Here is a 26181-nt window from a genome sequence, read left to right on the forward strand (position 1 = left end):
TGAGGGGGTAATGCCAACTTGGCCCATTATGAGAATTAACTTGCGCAGCTTCAAGGGCAGTCTATAGACTGTGCTAGAGGTAACCTGGCAACAACTGGGAGCTAAAAGCAGTTTCTCAAATCCTGGGGGAGTTTATCTGCCCTCTACCAGTTTCAGGAGCTAATGTTGTGAGGGTGCAAAAAGCCCTTTATTAAGCAGTATACAAATATATTATGGGTAGTCTTCTGTCATCTCCCACTAAACACAACCTCCTACTCATCGCCTGACAGCCCTCCACTTACCACCCTATTATAACCAAGAGGGAACCGAGTCTCCTTTTCAAATCCATCTCCTAAGCTAGCTTGCAGAAGCTGGCGGAGGGGGGGGGAGGGGGGGAGCTGAGTCATCTTTCTCTTGGAAAAAAAAAAAAAGCTAAGTGTTCTAACACCAGGTTTGTTTTCTATACAGACTTGGCTGTTTTAGGGTCTCCACCTGAACTAAGGCCATGCCTTCTCTCCACTCCAGAAAGTAGATACTTACCAGTGTCATCTGTGCCGTACCCCTCCCTCTATACCTCCACACCATTATTAGCATGACTGTGGGCACCTTACCAGCCAGCAAAAAATGACCACCATGGCGTTTACCCAGGGCACAGCTTCAGGTGGTAGCAGGAATCACACAGCTACTCTTCACCCAAGGGTTAGTGTTTCCATGAGAGCAAAGGCCTTGGCCTCACGTGCACACAAAGATGGTTCTTATAACCCCTCGTTGTCATTCTCATTTCTCCTGCCCAAAACAAGGAAGACTAGGCAGAAGGGATTGTGGTTCAGTCACAGCTCTGATTCCTAAAGACAGTGCCGTGTGCAAGGCGAGACCTGGCTTTTGTGCTAGGACTTTTTTTTTTTTTTTGAAAGATTTATTTATTTATGCATACAAGAGCTGGGGTACAGGCCAGAGGTCTGGGAGGTGAGAGGATTCACCAGAGACAGAGTGGGAAACAGAACAGGCAGATTGACCGAAAACACTGCTGAGGGGAGCAGCAGGTGAGACAGGAGAGGTCTGCTGCGCCATGTGTGTTGCTCCCTGGCTGGCTGGGGATCGAACTCGTGCTGGAGAGGCTTTGGATCACCTCATAGTGCGGTGCTTAACCCCTTGCACCACCAGGGAAGCCCTTTGCTAGGACTTTGTAAAGCAGAGTGTTGGGTTATTTTACGGTGCTGGGTCTGGAAGGAGAAAGCAAGCTTCAGCTAGTCTATTCAACGTGATGCTGGGAAATTCAATGCTGCAGATCAAAGGGAGTAGACCAGGATCTTCGTAAGCCCTGGGACCCACAGTTGAGTCCCTACTCACCCCCAAAAGCAGTTGATACCCATTATTTCTACACAGGTTTATGTAACAGAAGGGCCTTTTATTATTTTTTTAAAGAGAATGCATACACGGACGATACAGAGCCATTTCTCAGTGCTCTTTTCTTTTTACTTACGAAACTGGAACATAGCATAATGAGGATAATGCCAAAATAACACTGCTGCCTCATCATCCAGGGTACGAATACACACTTAATCATTCAACACTTTATTGAACACAAAGTAGGATTAAGCATCCTTGCCTTGGTTGCACACAATTAAAGCAGGAGCCCAGGGAGTGTAAGACTGCACAGCTTTACTTGGCAGGGAGGTGTTGACCCCTGTAGTCCTGTCTTCTTGTGTGGAGATTAACCCATGTTCTGTCGGTTGCCATAGCCCCTAGGATGGGTGTCCTTCCAGTCATCCCACTCCCGTGCTCGGTGGAGTGTTTCCTCGTCATCCTCTTCCTCCTTTTGTTCCTGACCTTCCTGTTGCTGAGATGCTCTGGCGAGCTCAAACTCTGCCAAAGTGTAAAAATGAGAAAGTGGAGGGTTAGAGGGTGTGAAAAATGGAGGAAATGTCAGGATTTCAGCTCTACTGTGAACACCACTACATAAAATGAGAATAAGGATGAGCTAGCTGCCTACCCTGGGCCCAGGGAAGTGGGAAGAACACTTATATTACTTAACAGATGACATGTAGCAGGAAAGCATGCGGAGTGATTTTCACAAGACAGCCAAAAACAAAGTTACCTCTCATATATGGGATAGAATTGTTGCTAAAATGGCCAACACTCCTGATCCCATACAAAAATAAACAGATCAACTAATCAACAAAAACCCAGCAAACCAAAATCACTGAAGTAAAAAAATATTTATGACTGTTGATATGTGATATGCCAGGGAGGTGGGCTGTAGATGAATTTTCTTTCCCCATCTGTTTTCCTTTCTTTCAGTTATACAATTGTGTGTGTGTAAAACTGGAAATCAAGGGGCAATTGGACCTAATAGAAAAGAATGTTTTGCATGCATTTGTAACAGATTGAAAGTCATGCGGTGTACACCCAAAATAAGCCATCTCTCTTTTGCATTAAAGATCTTTAATGGAGCATTTCCTGGCTACCCTGAGTTTGCCAAAAAATTCTCACTACTGTATAAAGATTGAAATATGTGAAGATCTGATCTCTTCCAACAGCTTAAGAGAGGACTCTTGTGATTTTTTTGAATCCTATTATAAAACAAAAGAAAACCGGCCCCCTTCCCAACTTGTTTTTCTAGGAAGGCTGTACCTTTACAATCTCCACTATGGTCAATAAACAAATCTGTACCCATCCCCAAAGTCTCTCCGTGAGCATCTTCCAAGTCACAACCCCCTTCTGCCAAAGGTAACTGCTATACTGCTTTTTATAATAGTAACTGTGCTAGGTAACAGTGCTCTCTTACCTAGAGTTTATTAGTTTTATTTCCAATTGTGTACCCCTAAGCATCCTAGCTGTCTATCTGTACATTCTCCATTCAATGATCTTTAGCAAAGCGTTGTACAACCAATGCAATTAGAATTTTTTCTAAATCACCTCCAAAGATCCCTTGTGCCCATTCACAATGAATTCCCACTCCTCCCCCACCCCATCCCAAACCCCTGGCAACCAACCCCCAATCTAACATTGTGTCTTGACAGATTTGTCTATTATGAAGAGTTCATATAATAGGAAGCAAGGGGTATGTGGTGTTTGGTGTCTTATTTCTCACTTAGTATAATGTTTTTGAGGATAGCTTTGCACATTAAAAATATCTTTTTATCTTTTTAATCTACAAGTTCTTCTTCCATTCCTTTCTTTCCTTACAAGTTATCTACTGAAGAAGGTAGGGCATTTGGCCAGTAGAAATTCCCCATGTCTGGATTTTGCTGGTTAGAGTAATGATGCAGGCCAACATGCTTGTCTTCTGTGTTTCTGCAGATTGACTACTGGGCCAAGGCTTGATCTGACTCAGGGCTGATCCCTTCTGCACTACAGGAGGTACATATCCCTTCATCATGGAGCACATGATACCTTTACCTGAAGTGTTGTGATGCTAGCAGTTGTTAATGCTCATATCTAGATCCTTATATTTTCTGTGGGTTTCAAAAAGGTGATATTCTTAACTTTTATTTTTTAATTAACTACAATACTTTTATAATGAGAGGCTTCCCTTTACTGCCTACTATTTAGTTACCTAGGAAGAAATTATTTAGACTTTTTCTCTGGGGGAGCTGTCTCTTTATCCTTATTATTAATTTAAACATTTCGACCATTTTATTTCTTGTGCTATAATTCAGTACTGTTATTGTCCTGCTTAAATCTTTCAGTTTGGGCCAGTGTGCCCCACCACCCCGTTAATATAATATCTCAGTTTGTTGTTTTTTTAGTGTTTATTTTCTAGGACTACAAGAATGCTCCAGGCTTACTCTGAATATTCCCCGCCCCAGCGCTAGAATCAGCCATTTTTTAAGGAGCCCTGGTCCTTTTATCTGAAAATTATGTCAGGAACCAAGACTTGGGTGCTGGATGTGTGCTTGTTGCTACTGGCAATTATCCTTCTTGAAGTCAAATTATCTTGACTTTGACCAGGGAAGACATGGTCAAATTGGCTTCTATGTCATTTTTGCTATGACTCTAATAATATTTGAAATCTCCCCATCTTTTATGACAAGATGTTCCAAGCTCACCTTGTACATTTCCTGTCCCAGACTAGGAATAGCTATCGCCAGAGAAACAACTGGTTTCTTTTAAAGGGAATGGTCTTTAAGACCACTGTCTGGGTTACAAAGTGCGCTCATTGCTACTGAGCTGGTTGTTGTTAAGTCTTTTCAGTGGATTAAAGCAAAGGGGTATGGGTGGGTAAGTGTGTATTTCTAAATGCAATTTCTCAGGGATTCATGTTCACGACTACAGGATTATTTTATTTCTAATTCTTGAATTACATCTATATTTTTCCACACCATGTCTTAGTTCTCAAAGACAGGCTGACAGAATTAGAATACTTCATAATTACTCATTTATATTACACAGTCTTGAAATAACACTAATATTGTCATTAATATTGCTGAACACAATTTAATTTTCACATATGCTTTTCCTATTTCTCTATTTTCAACAACAGTTGTATTGAGACAGGAAGGGTCCTGGGATAGGAATCAAGGACAAAATTTTTGCAATAATTTTGCTGTTCCCAAGGGCTGGTAAACAGAGGTTAAAAACCTGACGACTTTAGGCCCAGACACCTGCTGCCATAAATTTCCTTGGGTCATTTTTTTTAGACATATCTAAGATATCTTTCCATAGCTTATCAAGTTGGCTGCTTTGGGAAAAAGGGAGTTGCAGACCCAGAAGAGTCACAGACCTGTACATTTCCTGCCCCAGACTAGGAATAGTTATCACCAGAGAAACAGCTGGTTTCTCCAGGACTGGCTGGACCTGGAGCTGCAGGCACTCGGCCTCTATGAAATGTTCACTTGGAGATGGTCACGAGTCCCGCAGGCCCGAGCTGCAGCTGATCGGTGCCCACAGTCAGCAACAATAGTGGACTTTAGCCAAATCTACTCTTCATGGGCTCAGAAAGCCCATAAAGCTTAACTCCTTTGCTCTCAAGCCCCAGTCCTAAAACCTACATAGGCCCCAGCCCCAGCACCTCCCCGGTCTCTCTCACGCCCAGAGAGGTCTCTCTGGAGCACTCTTTCCTGGATCTTTTGCTAATCAATAAACACTGACTCCTCACCTGCCCTGGTCTGTGTCTCTTTTCAATCCTGACCAGAGGGTCTCAAGAGCCCTTCTCTGGATTTGGGAGAGGGACCCCTCGCTCCATCCCTGAATCCTGGCAGGAACTGCTGGGCAGCTAGCTTATCCGCTTGTTCTGTGGGGAGAGTACAACTGGACTGAGGGGTGTAAGGCCCAGTTGTTTCCTTGTCCGGTGACTGTATCTACCTGTTACCTGAGCACTGAGCATAGGCATCACATACTCAACTCTTTCCTTATGAACCCTCACTTAGTTTCAGTTCCAGAAGTAACTATATATTTAATGCTCATCCCCAGTCCTTAAGTCAATGTCTCCTCATTTTGATGGTTTGATTTAAAATTCATTTTTACCAGGGACACTGTCCTTGGCTTGTTATTTCTTCCCTTTAGTGTTTTAATATTTGTCACTCCATTTTTCTTTGGCATAAAATGTGTTCGTGTCAAAAAGTTTGAGGGTGATCTCTTTCCTTTTTTATAAATCACCTGCTGATTTTGCTGAAATGTCAAGGTATTTTTCCCTTTTATAAAAGTCTAGTAGTTTTATCAGATTGCATCTTGTTCTTGGTCATTTAGGGTCAGAATTCTCAGGTACACAATGCTATTTCAAATCAAACTATTTTAGTCCAGTAAAGTTTCTTTAATATTAGTTTTTAGCATTTATTCTTTTTTTTCAGATTAATGAAGTATCACTGTTTTACACCTTTGTTAATATTCTGACAATGTAAGGTTTCTCCCCTTATGTGTGGTTCTCCCATTAGGTGTGATAGTATTTATTCTTTTTCCTTGCTGTGGTTTCCTTTTGCAGACACCCTTATTACCCATATGCCAGGCCTTTTTGCTGTCTTTAATAATTTGTTGCTTTTTTCCAAATCCCATTTACCTTGGCTTCTGTTTAATACTTTTTTTAAAAACCATTTTATCTTAGTAAAGCATTTTCTGTTGTGTTAGTTCATCCTTGTTTTCTGGTTTAGTCTTCACTTCTGAAATGATTCTTCTTAATTTACCCTAGTTGTTATCACATGTCTGAGTTTTCCTAATCCTGCTTTATAATTCTCTTCCATGTCTCATATAATTTTGTTAATGTCTTCCAACTAATTTTTAAACAGTATATTCTACATCTTGTTTTTTGGCATATCTTTCTGGAGTGCATCTGGTTCTCCCCATTTACCTTTATAATTGTGTGTGGGGTTTGACAATTTTTTGTTCTTACCTTTACAGCTTCATTGGAAAGCTTCTTTCACATACCATAAAATTCACCCACTTAGTGTACAGTTGTAGTGGTTTTCAATATATTCAGAGCTGTATGCTTATCACTACAATCTGTTGCTCATTCTTAGTCCCTGCTCAATTTCAATTCTATTCTCATCACTTTCTTTGCAGTGTGGGAATTTGTCCTGGAAGGGAGACCTGGCAGGTCAGTATGAAGAATTCATTAAGGACTAGATAGACTACTCCATCACTTTCACACCTTCTGTAGTTTTGTACATATTTGACAGACTTTAATGAAATGAAAGACCCTGGCACTCACCCAGTTTTTATTGAGGGTAAGAACTGCTGTTCTTAAATTGGACCACCATACATTAGTGAATATCTGTTTGCTGTTTTGGAATTCTCCTGTCTATCAGAATTCTGCTTTCTCCTACACAGATGTCAACATGCATTGATCACGTGACTATGAATGATAAGCTTTTTCTTTAGTTTTGATTGAGGTAATACTGGTTTACAAGACTATATAGGTTTCAGGTGTAGCTTCTCACCTTGCTCACTACCAAATGCCCAGTCACCATCCACCACTAACCAATCGACCCACCTCTACCTGTTCTACCCCCTACTTCTCCCCCTTGAGTAACCACCGTTTTGTTTTATTTTGAGGTTCATGGTGAGATACACTGTAACCAGTTTTGTTGTAAATACTGTCTGTGGGGTTTTATTTTTTTGTTTTCATTGAAGTATACCAGACATGCAGAAAATGACAGAAACAGCATTGCTCAATGAATTTTCACCTTTGAATACATCCACGTAATCAGTACATAGACGAAGATACAAAACATCTACTAGCTCCCAAGAAGTCCCAACAAATCCGATTCCATTCATCAGTTCCTAAGGAGGATGAACACCACACTGGCTTTTTAGTCAGCTTATAAAAGTTTCACCTGCTTTTGAACTTTATATGAATGGAGTCATAAGGTATATACTTTTTTGTTTCTGGCTTTTTTTTACTCCTAATTATGTTTGCAAAATTCTGCTACACCTGCCATTTAGAGCTGAAGAACTATAGTTAAATATTTATTGCTAAATATTTCTTCACTGTGTGAATATATCAGATTTATTTAATCTTTCTATTCTATCTGGGCATTAGAGTAGTGTCCAGTTTGGGGTATTACAAATAACGCCACTATGAACATTCTTGTACAAGTCTTTTGTGGCCATAGGGTCAATTTCCTCTAGGTATATACCCAGGAGTGAAACTGCCATGTCAGGGGTGGGGAGTGGGAGGTAATTAATATGTCCAAGTTTTGTGCCTCACTGCCACCACTAGCCCTGGAGTCTCTTTGTTGTTTTATCTTTGTTGTTTCATCTATTTTCTTTGGGCTTTGTTCTCGCGTCTTCCAACTTAAGGGAAAACCATAGGCAACTGATTTTTTTTTAATTAATTAATTTATTTATATAAGCACTGGGTACAGTCAGAAGCATGGGAGGGTGAGAGAATTCACCAGAGCCAGAGCGGGGAACAGAACAGGCAGACGGACCGAAGACACTGCTGAGGGGAGCAGCGGGTGCGGCAGGAGAGGTCTGCGCGCCATGTGGGACCCTCGCCAGTCACCAGGATCGAACCAGCGCTGCAGAGGCTGTGGGCAGCTTTGCAGCCTAGTGCTCAACCGCTGCGCCACCAAGGGAGGCCCTGATTTTTTTCTCAATATAAGCATTTAGAGTTACATGTCAGCACTGCTTTTGTTGCATCCCAAAATTTCATGTTGCATTTTCACTATCGTTCAGTTAAAAATATTTTCCAATTTTCCTTGTGATTTCTTCTTTGACCTATCAATAGTTAGAAGTGTGTTGTTTAATTTTAAGATACTTGGGGATTTATGTTGTTGACTGCTAACTTATTTCCATTGTGGTCAGAGAACATATTCAGAGTGATTTCAATATTAATGGCCCAGGATGTGGCCTATCTTGATGAATGTACCATGTACATTTTTAAAAAGATGTATTTTGCAGTTGCTGGATATACTGATCTATAATAATCTATAATAATCTAATATACTGATCTATAAATGTTAATAGGTTTTAGTGGGTGCTAGCATTGTCCAGATTCTCTATGTCCTTACAGATTTTCTATCTAGTAGTAATTGTATCAATTATCGGAAGTATTTAAATCTCCAACTATGATTATTGTCTATTTTTCCATTTAATTTTTTCTTCATGTAATCAGAAGTGTTATTAGGTATAAACATGTTTATGACTGCTCTGTCTTCCTAATAAACTGCTCCTTTCATCACTATGTCCTATTTATACCCAGTAACACCTTTTGTCTTGACATCTATCTGATATTACTATAGCTACTGTAGCTTTCTAATGCTGTTAGCACAGCATATCTTTTTTTTGATCTTTCAATCAATCTGTGCCTTTATATTTAAAATGCATCTCGATAGACAGCATGCAGTAGAGTCTGATCATCAATCTCTGATTTCTAAGGTTTGATTTGTTTTTCTCTGATTTAAAGGTTGATTCCACTTACACTGAAGGTAATTTTACTTATATGGCTGGACTGGGATCTACCATTCTGCTTTATCTCATATGCATTTTGTCTCTGTTCATTCTTTCTTGCCTTCTTCCCTCTTAACTTCTTGATTGACATTTTAACTTTGACTCTTTCCATTACTTTTTTAAAGACTATTTTTTAGAGCAGTTTTAAATTCACACACTGAATGAAAGAAGTGTTCCCATATACCCTCTCTTCCCACACAGGAATAGCCTCCCTTGCTATCAACATCACGCACCAGAGTGGTATATTTGTTAAAATTAAAGAGCCTAGAGTGTCATATCCTTATCACCAAAATTCATAGTTCACGTCAGAGTTTTTCCTTGGTGTTGTGCATTCTATGGGTTTGGTCAAATGTATAAATAATGACATGTATCCACTACCATAGCATCAAACAGAATCTTTTCACTGCCCCAAAATTCCAGTGCCCTGCCTGTATATCACTTCTTCACCGACCCTGGCAACCCCTGATTCTTTAAATGTCTTCATAAGTTTTGCCTTTTCCAGGATGTGATAGCTAGAATTTACAGAGAAAGAAGCCTTTCTTCTTCTAATGCATTTAGCAATATGCATTTAAGGTTTCTCTTGTATAAATAAATAGATCTTTTAAAAAAATACTATCAAGCCATGAAAAGATACGGAGAAACCTTAAATGCATATTGCTAAATGCATTAGAAGAAGAAAGGCTTCTTCCTCTGTAAATTCTAGCGATGTACAGTCAGAGGCGCGGGAGGGTGAGAGAATTCACCAGAGACAGAGTGGGGAGCAGAATAGGCAGACTGATGAAAGACACTGCTGAGGGGAGCAGTGGGCGAGGTAGGAGAGGTCTGCTGTGCCATGTGGGTTTCTCCCTGGTCGGCTGGGAATCGAACCCGCGCTGCAGAGGCTGTGGACAGCTTCACAGCACTGTGCTCAAACCGTTGCACTACCGGGGAGGGCCCTTGATAGTATATTTGTCAATGTACCTACTAAATGATAGCTTGGTTGTTTCCAAGCTTGGGTAATTATGAATAAAGCTGCTATAATCTTTGTGTGCAGTTTTTTGTGTGGACCTAAGTTTCAACTCACAGGCTAGACTGTATGGTAAGAGTGTTTAATTTAATGAGAAAATGATGAACTATCTTCCCCAATATTGTACCATTCTGCATCCCCACTAACAGCGAATGAGAGCTCCTGCTGTTTAGTGTCCATGTCGGCATTTGGTGTTGTCAGTGCTTTGGATTTTGGTCATTCTCCAAGGGTTTAGTGGTATCTTTTTTTTTTTTTTTTTTTTTTTAAATATTTATTTATTTATTTATTTATACAAGCACTGGGTACAGTCAGAAGCGTGGGTGGGTAAGAGAATTCACCAGAGCCAGAGCGGAGAGCAGAACAGGCAGACTGAGGAAGTACACTGCTGAGGGGAGCAGCGGGCGGCAGCAGAGGTCTGCGTGCCACGTGGGACCCTCACCCAGTGGCCGGGGATCGAACTGGCGCTGCAGAGGCTGCGGGCAGCTTTGCAACCCAGCGCTCAACTGCTGCGCCACAGGGGAGGCCTGGTGTCTTGTTTTAATTTCAAATTCGGAATGACAGGATGTTGAGCATCTCTCCACGTGCTTTTTTACCCTTGGTATATCTGTCCTTGGTGTGGTGTCTGTTTAGGCCTTTTGCCCATTTGGGTTGTTTCACTATTGTTGAGTTTTAAAAATCCTTTGTATATTTTGGATTACTAGTCTTTTATCAGATGTCTTTTGCAAATGCTTTCTGCCAGTCTGTGGATTGTTTTCTCATTCTCTTGGTGCTTAACTTCTTTTCATGGTGGCTCTAGGGAACACAATATATACCCCTAACTTCCTAGTCTACTTTGAGTTTACACTGTACCACGTGGTAGGCAATCTTGAAGTCCTGAAGAGAGAACCTAATGACCACAGGCTTGTGGTACTTGTGCTCTGATGCAGCCCCTCCCACGCTCTGTCAGGTTTGCTCTGCAAGACCAGCAGAATACGGCTGAAGTCACGGAATGTCATTTCCAACATTAAGCTGTAAAAGACACTGAGGTTGCAATCTTGTTTGTTCTCTTTCAGATCATTCACACGAGGGAAAGGAAGCTCTTGAGCTGTGAGAAGCCCTATGGAGAGGCCCATATGGGCAAGCTTCCTGATAACAGTTACATGAATGAATGCATGAATGAATGAGCTGGAAACAGATCATCCAGACCCAGTCAAGCTTTCAGTAAAACTGCAGCCCCAGTTGATAGCTGGACTATTACCTCATGAGATTCCAAGCCAGAACCACTGAGTTAAGTTGTTCCTGGATTCCGTATCCTCGGAAACTATGTGATAATAAATGCTTATTATTTTAAGTTGCTCAATTTTGGAATAATCTGTTACTTAGAAGTAGATTGTATCTACCACTTTACATAAAATAGAATAATCTTACAAATGGTTCCATTTACTCCTTGTCCTTTTTGCTGTAGCTGTTATATATATTTACACTCATATAATCCCACAGGACAATGTTATAGTTTTTGCCTTAAGAAGCCATATGTAGTTTTAAAAAATTAGGCTGCGGGGAGGGATGGAGATAAGTCCTTTGTATTTACACATGTAATTACCACATCTGCTTTTCTTCATTCCTTCTTGAATATCCATGTTTCTACCTGATATCATTCTCTTCACCCTGAAGAATTAGTGCCAATTTGCTGGTGAAGAATTCTTTGAGTTTCCACTTGTCTGAAAATATTTTAATTCTGCTTTCAATTTTATGGGTATTTTCAGTTTTCATGGACATAAAATTCTGGGATGACAGATTCTCCCCCACAGCACTTTAAAGATGTTACTTCCCTGTCTCTGGTCCTCACTATTTCCGAGAGGAAGTGAGCAGTAATTCATAACATTATTCTAATGTATTTGACATGTACTTTACCTCTGGCGGCTGTCAAATATTTTCTTTTTCTTTGGTTTTCAGCAGTCTGACAGTGATGTGTCTATATGTGGTTTTCTTTGTATTTAACATGCTTGGGGGTTACTGAGATTTCTGAATCTATATATTTGTGTTTCACAGATTTGGGGAAAATTTCAGTCATCATTTCTGCAAATATTATTCTCTGACCCCTTCACTCTTTTTCTCTCTCCTATTCCTATTTTATTGGTATTTTTATTATACATGTGATAGTCCTTTTTATACTGTTCCACAGTTCACGGAAGCTCAGTTCAATTATTTCCAATCTCAATTTTTCAGATAGGTTGACTTGTACTGCTCTACCTTCGAATTAACAGATGCTTCTATTATTACTGCAATTTATTAATCTCAATCAATGATTCTTAAACTCCGCATAGATTTTTCAGTTCCAGAACTTTTGGGGTATAGTTTCTTTTTCTACTGAGAATTCTTATCTTTTCATTCTTTATAAGAATATTTTCCTCTTCACCCTTGAGCAGAGAAATAAGCTGCTTTAAAGTTCCTGTGTGCTAACTCCAACATCTGAGTCATTTTGTAGTGGCCTTCACTGATTGCTTTTTCTATTAAGGTTGTCATATTTACCCCATCTTTTTTTCTTTTTTCCACATATATAGTAGCTTAGGATTGAATCTCGGACCTTGTGAATGGTACATGGTCCTCTGAAGTGTACTGATTTTTCATTTTAGCAGGCAGTAAACTTCCCTAGAACCAAAATATCAAATTCTATCTCCTGTGCATTGGGCAGCAGTGGACTTCACCATTCAGTAATTTTAGCCCTAACTTGGATATGTGGAGTCTATCCTGAGCGTGCACACTCTAGGAAGTCAGGCAGAGATTTGGGCAGGGTTTACAGAGAGAATTAGGGTTACTCCACTATGTTTCTCTCCATTAGAGGCTCCCTTTCCTCACATTTCAGTTGCTACAGTCACTCTGAAGTCAGTTTTCTCATTCTTTGACCAAAATAGTCTTTTGGTTGACTTTCTAGTCAAGCTTTACTTACCCCCACATCACAGCAATTGTAGTAGTCTACCCACAGATGAAAAGCTATGGACAGAAAGCCCTTTCAAATAACCATTCTTCTCTTTTTCTGTGCCATTGTAGACACAACATTGACAATGGGAATCTTAAGGCCTGAGTTAAATTCTAGCCCAGCCACTTTCTAGCTATGTTAACTGTGGGTAAGTCAGTTCTCAGCATTTCCTCATCCTAAAATCTTCACAGGAATGGCTGCTTTGCAGCGTTAAGAAGATCAAGTGAGATACTACACAAGGATACTGAGGCTCGGGGGGCAGGGCTAGATGATGTCCTATCTAGTAAATGGTAAGAATAATTGATTATCCCAGGCTTGGTATAGGCCCGAGGTGGGGTATAGGCCAGAGGTGCGGGAGGGTGAAAGGATTTACCAGAGACAGAGTGGGGAACAGAACAGGCAGACTGACTGAAAGACACTGCTGAGGGGAGCAGCAGACAAGATAGGAGAGGTCTGTTGCGCCATGTAGGTATCTCCCTGGTCGGCCGGGAATTGAACCCGCGCTGCAGAGGCTGTGGACAGCTTCACAGCGCTGCACTCAACCTGCTGTGCCACCGAGGGTAGGGGGGAGACTTGGTATTTCTTCTGCAACACCAGACTGCTTCCAGTTATCTAGTGACCACCCTCTCACCTTTCCCTTTTAAAGCACCTACTATGACCTAATTTCCAAGCTGGGCACCAAGAACACAGTAAGTCAAAGTTCCTGCTTCCTAGAAATTCCAAGTATTATTCCCTTTTCCTAAGTGGTGACTGTCCCCAGTCTACGTCTGCTTTTGGTTACACTGCAATGTCTTCAGGGAGCAGTTTTTTAATATTCTGTTTAGCTCAGTTTGTAACTGTTGTGATCTCTGGCCTGATACAACCGAGCCTGCCATTACCAAAAGTGGAACTGCTGTCCATGGATTTTGGTTTTGCAATCTAGTTGCTTAGTCCAATGTTTTATGCCAGGATATATGGAGTCAAAAGCTATGCTTCCACTGCTCCCATCCTCCCAGTATCATCTGCTTTTTAATTTAATAATAAAATATTCCCTAGAATCTTTCTATTACTCAGAATCTTTGTCCAAACTACTCCGCTACTAAAAAGCAATAATAATTGGTGTGAATTTAAATGTGAGCGAGTAAGGGGGCCATAGCAGTATTTCTTTCTGCCACTCATACCTGGTGTGGGCTTGGCTATCCCCTGATCTGGTAATGCTCCATATTTCCGATGCTGTTCGTACCAGTCATTCACCGTCATAGTCGCCAGACTTGGATAACCAGCTCCAAATACTCTGTAAGAATCACACTGCATTTAGAAAGTACTTATAAAAGTCTCTTCTTCAGTGGCAAAATCTGTGACTGTTTCATCCTTGCCCCCCTACTTAGCTCTTTTGAGGAGTTGCACAAACTCCTGGGAGGACACCTAAAAAGAGGCACCCAGGCAGGGGCATTAAAGTCAAGAGCTTTCATGAGAAGATAAATAGTTCAGGATCGTCTTTCAATAAGCAATCTGAGAAGCTGATGCCTCACAGAGCAGTACTGACATTGCGGAAGGGGTATTTATAGCTGGTGGGCCTATACAGTATACAAAAGGAGGAGACTCGTCTGCCACCCTATGGAAAAACATCTCAAGGACACAGACTTAAATCCTATATAGGCAAATATGTCCTTTTGAGAACCGCAGCTGAAGGCAATAATGGGAAACAATTTGAAGCATACATCTCCCCCTTAGATTCCTTTCCTCTATTTTCATCTGCTTCCTTGTGAGCCTATTTTTAAGCACAAGTTAGTGAGGGAAATGTCTGATGAAGACAGAGAGAATGAATTAGAAGAGCTAATATTCCTTTGATGAAAGAACAGCCCTTGCAGGTGAAGCCATGACCTTTTAACAATTCCATTTCTGTTACTCATGCACTGCAAGTGAATCATCAACAAAGGGGGGGGGAATGACAAAGTAACCCACTTTTCAGTACTACCTACTTGGCTTGGGCTACGTTCCGAGTGAGAATAAAGGGTTTCACTGGAGGCTTGTCTTGTTGAGATGAATGAGAAGTTGATGCCTGAAAAGGAAATTAATTATCAGAAGTGCATTTGCCATTGTGTCCACCCCACGAAGCAGACTTTTAAGTTTTCAGGTGCCTGAAAGGCCCTATATTCAAAATGCACTTACTCCCTATTTAACAATCTCTAAGATGTAGATGCAGGTTACTCATGGTGGTGGTCACTTAGCTCTCCCTAGTACATTGCTGAAAGGGCGGAAGAAAAAGCTCTCCTACGAATCCTCTCATCACATGTAAAAAATTACTTGGTTTTCAAAGGAGACCCAAAGCTATCTTCCATGTTCTGTCTTAAATCCCCTGAACTGAATTTGAAGCCCCTTTCCTCAGCTTTCAGAGCTGAAGTACAATTATTAAGTCTTCCTCTAAAACCTCTTCAATGGAATTATGCTATCTATGGTGAATAGCCTCTAGGGTGTTTTAAAAGTGCATGTTTCTAAATGCAGGGGGGATGAATAGGTTAGTAGCTTTCACATAAATTTTTTTTTTTAAAAAAAAAAGATTTATTTATTTATGCATACGAGAACTGGGGTGTAAGCCAGAGGTGTGAGGGTGAGAGGATTCAGCACAGACAGTGGGGCGCAGAACAGGTAAATCTACTGAAATACACTGCAGAGAGGGGCAGCGGGTGAGGCAGGAGAGGACTGCTGTACCATGTGGGTCACCTCCCTGGCCAGCTGGGGATCAAATTCATGCTGTAGTGGCTGGCAATAGCTTGAAAGTGCTGTCTTTAACCCGTGCGCCACTAGGAAGGCCCATGTACAGAAATGTTTTGAGGAAGTCTGGTTGTCCAGGGCATAAAAGAACAATGGCCCATGAAGAGATGGTCACTTGTCTCTAGCTTTTATCACTTCCAGAGCCAATCCAATACAAAATGGGAGAGCATTAAAAAACAACAACAAAAACACTACCAACAAAGAAAGGGGAGGACCCAGAAGAATCCAGCTTCAAATGCTTGAAAACCACGCATCTACAAATGCTCAAGGGGCCTTGTGTCCTTAGAATACTAACTCATTCTTTGATCCTTTAACATGAAGAACTAGGTTGATGTTACCCTAAGGCAAAAGCTCTTGGGCTAATTAGTACAAATCAAATTAGGAAGAGGTTTCACAGAGGATTTATTTTTTATTTATTTATTTATTTTTCTAAAAAAGGGGAAAAAAAGATTTATTTATTTATTCATTCATTCATTCAGTCATTCATTCAAGCACTGGGTACAGTCAGAAGCGCGGGAGGGTGAGAGAATTCACCAGAGCTAGAGCAGGCAGAAGGGCGAAGTACACTGCTGAGGGGAGCAGCAGGCGGCAGGAGACGTCTGCGCGCCATGTGGGACCCTCCTCCAGTGGCCAGGGAGCAGCTGGGGAGGATTTAAATAAATGTCTGTGACTAGCAGACAAATTCAACTCAATTCAAGTTGCATCCTGTACCAAAAAGTGGCAGCAGAGTCTAATCTTCTGAAGCAGCAGCTCTAAAACAGGGTTATGATCGTCAAAGATAGCCAAAGCCGTGCTACACCAGGTTTTCTTTACCAGTTTGCCTGGCACTTGGGGCACAGAGATGCCCTTGCTGTGCTCAAACCTTCATGATCTAAAGGTGTGAGAGGGTCAATTCTGACTCTTTCTCCCACCCTAAATATATTCATTATACCTTTTTTTTTTTTTAATTCCTCTCTCCCTGCCGGTGCCACCTTTCTTTTCCATCCCCATCCTACTCCTCTTTCCCTTTCTTATAGTCAAGTGCAAATGTTAATGGTCTATTCCCCATGTCTTCTTAAGCAATCATGACTTCCCATAGCCAAAACCAATTTTTACTTCAGCGACTTCTCCCCAGCCCCTGTGACATGTCACAAAAATTACAAATGATTAGAAGACTGCTAAAGATTAGAAAGCACTGGAGAGAAAATACTCCAGTGAACCTTCAGCCATCTTAAATTACTAAGATCAAGGATTTTATAGACACTTAAAAGGATTTTAATTTAATTACTTTCTTGTAGAATATTCAAGTCTCTGACAGTAGCTTTTTGAACTACATAGGTAGTGACCAGGATTACCTCTGCAGAGTTTCTTCCTTTCAGGATCTTTATCTCCTGGTCAATGCTCTCGATCTCTTCCAAGCTGATGCCAATCCATCTTCGAATGTGAAGGAGGTAATATTCACGGACAAACTCCTCATCTGCTTCACCACTTTCCACAGCAGATTTCAGTGCAGACAACCTATGTTCCAACTCCTTTTTCTGCTTGTATCTGTTGCACAGAAAAGCATTACCCATGAATATAAAAATAAGCAGTCCTTCAAGAGAAGGTCACAATTAGATTTTACCTCTGTAAATGTCCAGGCAGTTAAGTATGCCAACTTCCACCTTTGCAAAAATACAGAGCTTGCCATTAAGGTAGTTTTCTCAAGGCTACAAGGCAGGGATGGGAATCAGCAACGTCTGAGAAACACTTTCTGAAGCCAAAAAAATATACAAGTAGCAGGACCCAAGCAAATCCTCCCATCAGCTTTAGGGAGTGCCTTAGTAATTTTGTTACATCAACTCTAAGTAGGCCAGGTGTTTAGTATCACAGAATATCTACTTGGGACTCATAGAATCTTAGGGGTCACTTGCCTGCCACTGATGCAGGAATTCCTAGTGAAAGAAACTTAAAGAATGATTTTTCTTTTCTTCTGAGCAAAATCTTCCCAGCTCTTCTGACTCATCCCAATTTAAAGACCCCTAAGCACCCTGCCTGCCTTTCACAGGAGGCATTGTAGTATGTCCTCTACCAGTCATATGCCAAGTATTTACTGAGTGCCTAATGTGTGACAGGCTCTTTTCTGAGAGCTGGAGACACAGCAGTGTACAGAAGAAAGTTCTTGCTCTCACAAACTTTTCATTCTAGTGGGAGAAGACAGATTAAAAAGGAAGAGATGAAGAGTCGGGTGATGGTTAAGTGCTATGAAGAAGCAAAGAGCAAGGTAAAGTAGACAGAGTGATGGTGTTGTTATATTGAGGAGCGACCTCTCTGAAGAGGTGACATTTGAACAAAGACTTGAAGGAAATCAGGAAACAAGCCATGATGATATCCAGAAGAATGTTCAAAGGGGAAAAAGCAAATACAAAGGTTCTGGGATGGGAAAGTGTTTGGCTTGACCTGATTGAGAGGAGCAAGGAGGCTCATGTGGCTTGCATGGAGTGATGAATGATAGCAAATGAGGTCAGAGAGATAGCCAGAGCCATAATTTGTAGAACCCTGTAGGCTGTAAACCCAAAATACCAAATGCCATATTTGGAGTGAGATGAGAAAGCAACTGGAGGCTTTTGAAGAGAATATGTGACATGACTAAAGTGACATGAAAAGGCTTTTTTTATGTGGGCCACCCTGGCTGTGGAAGGGAGTGTAGGCAAGGACTGAAGCAAGGAAATCAATTAAAATGACACTGCCACAGGGCCTCCCAGGTGGCGCAGCGGTTGAGTGCTGGGTTGCGAAGCTGCCCGCGGCCTCTGCGGCGCTGGTTCGATCCCCAGCTGTTCCCCGGCCACCGGAGGAGGGTCCCACATGGCGCGCAGACCTCTCCTGCCGCCCGCTGCTCCCCTCAGCAGTGTACCTCAGTCCTTCTGCCTGCTCTGCTCCCTGCTCTGGCTCTGGTGAATTCTCTTACCCTCCCGCGCTTCTGACTGTACCCAGTGCATGTATAAACAAAACAAATAAAAAAAAAAAAAAAAAAAAAAAAAAAACATGCCTCTAAAAAAAAAAAAAAAAAATGACACTGCCACAATTCAGGTAAGAGACAGGAACTTGAAATAGGGAGGTGCTAGGATGTGGATATATTTAAAATATAAAACAGAAGGGACTGCTGATTGACTGGATGTAAGGGTTTGAGGGTAACTGAGGAGTGAAGGAAAAACCTCCACGCTTTCTAAGAAGTATCTTGAAATCTTTTACATCTGGAACCCCACTCTAGAGCTCCAAAATTGTATGTTCCTCTGTAGGTATTCACCCAAACCTGAGATTCTTAACCTGAGGACCAAGGACAGAGGTTTTTTTGTTTGTTTCTTTCTTTCTTTCTTTTTGGAAGGGTGGGTGAGCAGGAAGGGTGCCAGCCCTTGGACTCTGAAATTTCCTACAAAATTCTACATGTAGGAGTTTTTTGTTTTATTTTGCCAGGGAGAGACATTGAGATTTTTATCAAATTATCAACAAAGGCTATAGCCCATTAAAATAGTGTTTCCAGTGCTCTGGAAACAATTTTTTATTATAAAAACCGGTAGGCGCTTTTTGCTCCTTTAACCCAACAAGGGGGCACTTTATATACCATTATAAATAACTGTCATGGAGTCATCAGAGGTTTACTTCTGAGTAAAACACTGCAAAGGTCAATTCCTAGTTCATGAATACTCTTAGAGCTAGTATTTGAGAACATTTCACTTGAGTCCCACTCCTCCCCCCACCCTTTCCTGGATGTACCTAAGTCAGGAAAGAGAAGACATTCCAGGGCCTCAGAATATATATAAAATCCAGGGTAAATTCCAGGTCTACCAGTCCTTTGAAGTATTTGTGCTTCCTTTCCCCTTCTCTGCATGCCGACAGCCGAATGGCTCTCTTTCTGGCCTTTCCTTCTCTATATCCTTGGTCCTACACCTTCTTCCTGTCGTCTTTGGGAATTCTAGCTCCTCAACACCTATTCTTTCAGGCCAGAATTTTTAAAAACTTGTCTGAGCAGAAGAACCCTTTCTTCTAATGAGAACTTATATGGAACCCCAATGAGTAATAAATAGATAAAATCCATCTTGGTTAATTCAAGAGGGCTCCCAATCCCCCCTCCCCCGGTACTACAGTGGGATATCAGAGCTCCAAATGAACAGACTGAAAACCACTGTATAGATTGTCATCTCTGTTTTAGCCCCCATGGTGAGCCTGACACTGAAACACTATCACCCATGAATTCCCAATCCCTGTCATCCCTCTGACTCTGGACAACTTTCAGCACTCCTTTTCCTGTTCCTAAACTGCTGAAGAGAGTGAGTGAGTTACAAATTCGTGTCAAGTGGGTGGAATACAAATTCACATTATCAAACACCAGCTGAGTGGTCATTCTTGCTCAGCTAACCCTGCAGTCACCTTTTGTGGATTCCATGCAACTGTAACTTTCCCCAGATGGCCAAAGTAAAATTCAATGTACCTCTTCATCTTAAATCTCTGTAGCTTCACTCTGCCTCCATTCCTCTTATCTGTAAGCAGATAATGTTGTCATTACCAAGGCAACCTGTTTACTGTCCCACTTTTGTTATCAGTCTCTACCCACATTTGTCCAGGCATCATTCTATCAATCATCCTCCCTGACGTTTCACCTTAGTAGTGCCTTTCCCCTATCCTAGAAACATCTTCCCTTAACCCATATTCTAACTTTTCGAATGTCCAATCTTATCTTTTCTATGCTATGGTGGAACTAGCACTAGAAATGAATTTGAAGACTTCCAGCCTGGCTACCAGCTATGTAACTTCAGGTAAATCAATTCTGAAAATCATTCGCTCTAAAACAGCCGTAGTATCTGCTGCATGGGATTGCTAAGAGAATCAAATGAAACAATACACATGAAAATGCTTTGCAAACAACAATAAAAATGTTAGGTGATGAGAAAATTGAGGGTAGGATGTGCCAGACCGCTCCATATATTATAGTGGCAGAAACTGGTCAAAGTCCAGGTCTTTTTTGCTACATCATATTGCTTCCACTGTCCTGACAACTGTTCTATTTGTCCTTCTGTCTGTAAAGACACCTCAAGTACCCACTATGATCCAATTATGGGGTTGGATAACAAGGGCACTATTAGGATGCTAGGGATGTAATTAGTCACCATCTCTGACCTTTGGTAGTTCCAAGTCTATAGAGTAAGAGAGTTATGCTGTGGTAAGTGACAGAAATCAAGTGCTACAGTTATCTGGGAGGGGGCACAGGTAAAGAGAAGCGTAAAGGAGGACATGACAGTTGCTTTCTTCCTTCCCAAGCTCCCATAAGTCCTTCTGTTTGTACCTCATCCAATTTCTTTTCTCTGTTCTTTCCTTCCTCTTCTTTCTCCCTTAAATTCAAGGTTTTATCCTTTGCTTTTGTCTTTCTGCATGTTTTTCTTTGGCAAACTATTTACACCCATCAAAGTTTCTAAATGTTTAGCACTAACCACAAAACAGTCTTGTTAGTTCTAGAAGCATAGTTCCATCTGTCTATGGACAGGGCTATCCAGTTGTTCCTTTAGGACCTAAATCTAGTAAATCTAAAGGTAGGCTCACAAATTACCCAGTATCTATTTTTTAACTCTATTTCTGTCATAAAAATGGAGGTGCACTTAATCAGACTTACTCCTCAAAGATGGGAATTAAGAGTAGAGACGATACTGAAAAAACAGGTTTTGAGAGAGAGAGAGGCTGCAGCATCTCGGTGTTTTATGTAGGATGGTCTCAGTATGAAAAGTCATGGGACGGGGTAAGGATTTGCAGTAAGGATCTGTCCCTGTTCATATAAAATGCTTCTTAGAAAAGTAGTATCTCTGATTGCTATAACTTCATTTTTATCCCTTCTTCCTAGTCGAAGCACTACTACAGCATGATAACTTGTATTTTTCCCTGTCTCTCTTCCAATAGTCTACATATATGACTTTCTTAAGCAGATATCCAATCATACTACTCTTAGCTTCTGCCAAACTAGACTATTCTCTATCCCCGTACATACCTCAAACTACCTGCCTGGGGGCTTTTGCTCATATTGTTCCTCCTTTCTGTCAATAAATATTTCTTGAGTACCTTCTACATGGCAGGCACTGTGCTAATCATACCACAGAGAACAAGTCAGATATGGGTCCTGCCCTCATGGAATGTATGTTCTGGTAGGAGAGACAAAACCAGAAAGACAGATAAATGAAGGCATTCCATTCAATGAGAACAAAGACTGTAAAAGGAAGGAGCTGGGTCTGTATGAAGAACTGAAAGGCGGCCATGGTGGCTGGAGTCCAATGAACAAGGAAGATGACAGTAGACTGGAAAGAGGAAGGTATCAGAGCACATTGTAGTTAGTGGTTTGGCTATTCTGGATGAGAGATGCTGGCGGCCTAGACCAAGGTATGATAGTGGAGATGGAAATAGGACCTAGGGTACATGTTGAAGCTAGAATTGGCAGGCCTTGTTGATGAACTGGATGTGGCAATTCAGAAGAAGGGAGGAAGAGAAACTAAACCCTAGGTTTCTGGCTTCAACACCTGAGCAGATGGTGGTACTCTTACTAAGGTGGTGAAGATTTGGGTGTGTGGACACATTTGGGGGTTTGAAAGTCAAGGACTCAATTAGGGCATTCTAAGTTTGAGATGTTGGTGAAACACCCATGTCGGGTGCTAAAAGTAGGAGTGTGAAGATCAAGAGCAGTCTGGGCTAGTGATATAAATGTGGGAACCATCAGCAAAAGATAAAGTCAGTATCTCCTGTTGGGCACTTACAAACAATGTTCAAAGGATCAAGCTTGCTACCCAAAGAAATGCAAATGAAAATAATACAGGCATCCTCACTTTTGAAAGGTCGGATTACACCACTTGTTTTTTTATGAAAGAACTGTATTAGCATCTGTTTTTGATAACTGGAAGAAATCTGAAGAGGATTTCCATTTTTATGACAAAAGGTGGGACATAAAAACAGTCTTCAATGTTTGTTTCCAGAAGTAGAGGAAGTCATTAGAGGCAGCACTCACCCCACACAGCAACAGTGGTGTACCAAGTTCCTTTCCCAGGAACTATTTTATACAGGCAGTATATTTATCATAGCATTCCAAGCTTTTCCTGTATGTTAGTTATTTAGGTTTTATCTTAGTCAGTCAAGTTTTATGTAACATTTAGTAAGTTATATTTTGGGTCTGGGAACACACAGCATTTTTTCCATATAAATTCAAAATAATCACGCCTTCATACCATTTTGGCTTACAAAAGCTTTCACAAGAACACCCTGCTTTCAGAGAGCAGAGAAAACCTATACCTTTTTAGAGGTACCCATATTCAGTTCATATCCCCAATGTCTAGCATAGTTCCCAGACATAAAGAGCACTCATTAAATGTTTTTTTTTTTTTTTTTCCGAAAAAACAAACTCAGAGGGGCCTCCCTGGTGGTGCAAGGGGTTAAGCACCGTACTATGAAGCTATCCGCAGCCTCTGCAGCACGAGTTTGATCCCTGGCCAGCCAGGCAGCAACCCACATGGCGCAGCAGACCTCCCATGTCTCACCCGCTGCTCCCCTCAGCAGTGTATTTCAGTCAATCTGCCTGTTCTGTTCCCTACTCCGTCTCTGGTGAATCCTGTCACCCCTCCCCCCCATCTCTGGCCTGTACTTCAGCTCTTGTATGCATAAATAAATCAGTCTTAAAAAAAAAAAACTAAACTCAGAGAGTAAGCAACTTGTTCAAGGTGTCACGATGAAGCTATTTCAAGACTAAGATTAGTTCAGAATGGATGTCACACCTGATCCAATACTCTGAGAACAGAGCTTCTCAATCTGTAAGTGCACTACAGCTACAAGATACTGTGCCCTTCAAAGATATTTACTCCACTGTAACATCTGAATACTGCTATGCTGAGATGTGTGGGAGGTACTCTGCTAAACACTATTGCAGCTGTTGGCAACCATAAGGTAGTGTGGTAGTCTGAAGTCCAGGTATGACCCTCTCAACAAAGGCATAGGCTTGAAACCCTGAGGAAGTTTTGCTCTCACCAAAAGACAACATATACCATTCGTCCCCTTTTCCATACACATGCACACCTCACCCCCACCCAGTAGCACTGCTTTTGGGCGGGCCTCAATTTATATCAAGTCACTGACCTACCTCTCTATTTTAGCCTGTCTTTGAGATGCCATTTCAACGAGGTTAGGATAGGCCACGGAGGAATGAGCTGTGTTATTTTCCTCTGAGTCGTCCTTGGTTTTGGGCAGCGCAAATTCTGCTATGTGATAGCACTGGCACTGAGTCAAGTAGTTTAAAAAGTGTTCTCGAGCCCACTGCAAATGTTCTAGGCGCTTGCTGGGGTTGACTTGTTTCATGGTGAGCGCTCCTTGAAATGCCGGCACCAACAGGTACTTCAGGTCGGTGGAAGCTATCTCTTCTAATTCTTCATTTTGGCTAGAAAGAGCAAAGAGGAGGCTGTGAAGCCTGGTTGGGTATTCAAATTGTGGCCCTCGCTCCCTGGGGGAGGGAATGATTGGGGTGACACTGGGGCAAAGGGAGGAACCATGGGGAACAGTGGCCGGTTTTCTTCGGTTAAAGTGGCTGGGCGCTCACATTCATTATCTATGTGAGCAGCTTAAGGAGAAAAGTCGCGGGCTACCGACCACCTCGGAGGAGAGGCAGAGAAATGTAAACAACGCATACAAGGTCACAGCGGGTGGCGGGAAAGAAAGGTTCCCTGATCTAATGAACCTAGGTTCATTGTCTCCATCCTTGGGTTACCATTATTACCTACGTTCTCAATCGTTATAACCCTCTCCCCCATACCTGAACAAATCGAGCTGTGATAACATTTCGGTGGCCTTCTTAAGGAGCTCTAATCCCTTGAAGACCTTCTCCTGGACTATGCGGGAGCCAGCGGGTTCAGACGCTACTTCCACCTCGTCCAGAAGCTGCTTGCTGGTTTCGAAGAGATCGGGGAGCCGCGGCGGCTCCAAGTCTTGCTCAGAGGATGCCATCTTTGAGGGAGGAGGAACCTGGGGGCTTCACTTCCGGGATCAAAGGCAACCTGGGTAGAAAAGAACAGGCGAGGGCAAACGAAACCGGAAGAAGCACCCCATTGGTTCAGTCGCCGCATGATTACCAAAGCGTCAAGCGACTTCCGGAAGTCGCTGTTTACAGGCCCTGGCAACCGTTTACAGGCCCTGGCAACCGTTTCCATGGACTCGTTCGACCGGGCTGCCTGTTAGAAGTGGTTGGGTATCTCTTAAAATCAAACAAGCAAGCAGAACGCCAGGCGCTGTTTTACTAGGTGCTCCTAGTCGCCGACACTGGGCCGGCAAATTCCGTGGACTCAGAGACCTGGAGGTGGCGAGGCGAAATTCTGCGCCTGAGTGGGAGAGGGCGGGCATGCGCCCCACCTCGCCAAGCGCCCCCAGTGTTGACGGATCGTAGCCGCAGGAGTACCTGTGGGCGTAGCGCGGCAGGGGTGCTCGCCGATCTGAATGAGCAAGCGCAAAGTGCCCGTAGCAGCCCGTTGCCCCTTCAGCTTCCGTCCACCAGCTGGAATCCTACGTTCCTGCCAACTAATCCTCTCCGCCTTCTCGTCCCCTTACTCGTACTTACACACGCACACACCTCTTCTTAGTCCAGATAATTTGGTAACCTGCAACTCCAGTCATTTCACAGCCTTCTTCCTTTTGTGCCACCAGTTCAAACATTAATTACGTCATCCTTGAAACCTACCACCCAACACGCAGTGTTCTAGCCAGTGATTTATCGCTTTTTCTCACCAGAATAAGTCTGATTAAGTTTTGCGCTTTTATAGCTAGACAAATGCCTGGTACTTATTAAGTGCTAAGTGTCATATAAACCGAAAAATAGGTGATGTCCTGAAAACAGCCCAGTTACGCAGAACTGCTCTATTCAATGGTAGCCACTAGCCACATGTAGCCGTTGAGCACTTGAATGTGACTATTTTGAAATGAACTGCGTTGTAAATGTAAAATACATATAAAAATGTAATATCGGGTTAAAAAATCATTACTAAAAAAGGAATGTAAAATATCTCAATTTTTATGCTGACTGGATGTTGAGATGTGAATATTTTGTATATATTTGGATTAACAATATTATTACAATAAATTTCTCTTGTGTCTTTTCACATTTTAAATGTGTCTACTAGAAAACTTAAAATAACATATCAGGCACTTATTTGTAGCTCACATGATATTTCTACTAGACAGCACTAGTGTAAAATACAACTCCAGGACTTTGAAAGAAGTGACCTCATTGCTTTGAACACATCAATATAAATACATACTGATTATCTTAGGACATACCCCAAGTCGTCCTGGGAGACTTAAGTAGAACACATACATCCTGCCTTGGAAATTAAGCTTCTAAACAAAATACATTTTAAACTATAGTTGAGAGGGAAAAAACCTGTTATGATAGGGCAATATGTAGTAACTAGGTAATATGGTACAGGCTGTTGGAAAACCAAGAAATGACAAATCATTCAGTCACTCAACAAAGGAACATGCCTGGGGCTCCTCAGCCTGATCCCAACCTCCCCCACAAAAAAAGGTGATAAGGTATCAGCCCACTAACTGCTGTTCTCTGCTCTACCAGCCA

General features: G+C 41.8%; 1 protein-coding gene across 1 annotated transcript; it reads right to left on the reverse strand.

Annotated features, from left to right (window-relative positions):
* Window positions 1–1346: 1346 nt before the first annotated feature.
* IGBP1 (immunoglobulin binding protein 1) lies at window positions 1347–24613 on the reverse strand. The gene is made up of 6 exons (XM_037512302.2): window positions 24373–24613; window positions 23707–24000; window positions 16922–17114; window positions 14795–14874; window positions 13994–14106; window positions 1347–1845 (listed from the first exon to the last, which is right to left on the reverse strand). Exons 1-6 carry the CDS (start codon window positions 24561–24563, stop codon window positions 1694–1696), a joined length of 1023 nt encoding a protein of 340 aa, XP_037368199.1. The 5' UTR covers window positions 24564–24613; the 3' UTR covers window positions 1347–1693.
* Window positions 24614–26181: the final 1568 nt, after the last annotated feature.

The sequence above is a fragment of the Talpa occidentalis genome, unplaced genomic scaffold, assembly GCF_014898055.3.
Source record: "Talpa occidentalis isolate TD23 unplaced genomic scaffold, MPIMG_talOcc4v2.1 talOcc4.15, whole genome shotgun sequence".
NCBI classification, from domain to species: domain Eukaryota; kingdom Metazoa; phylum Chordata; class Mammalia; order Eulipotyphla; family Talpidae; genus Talpa; species Talpa occidentalis.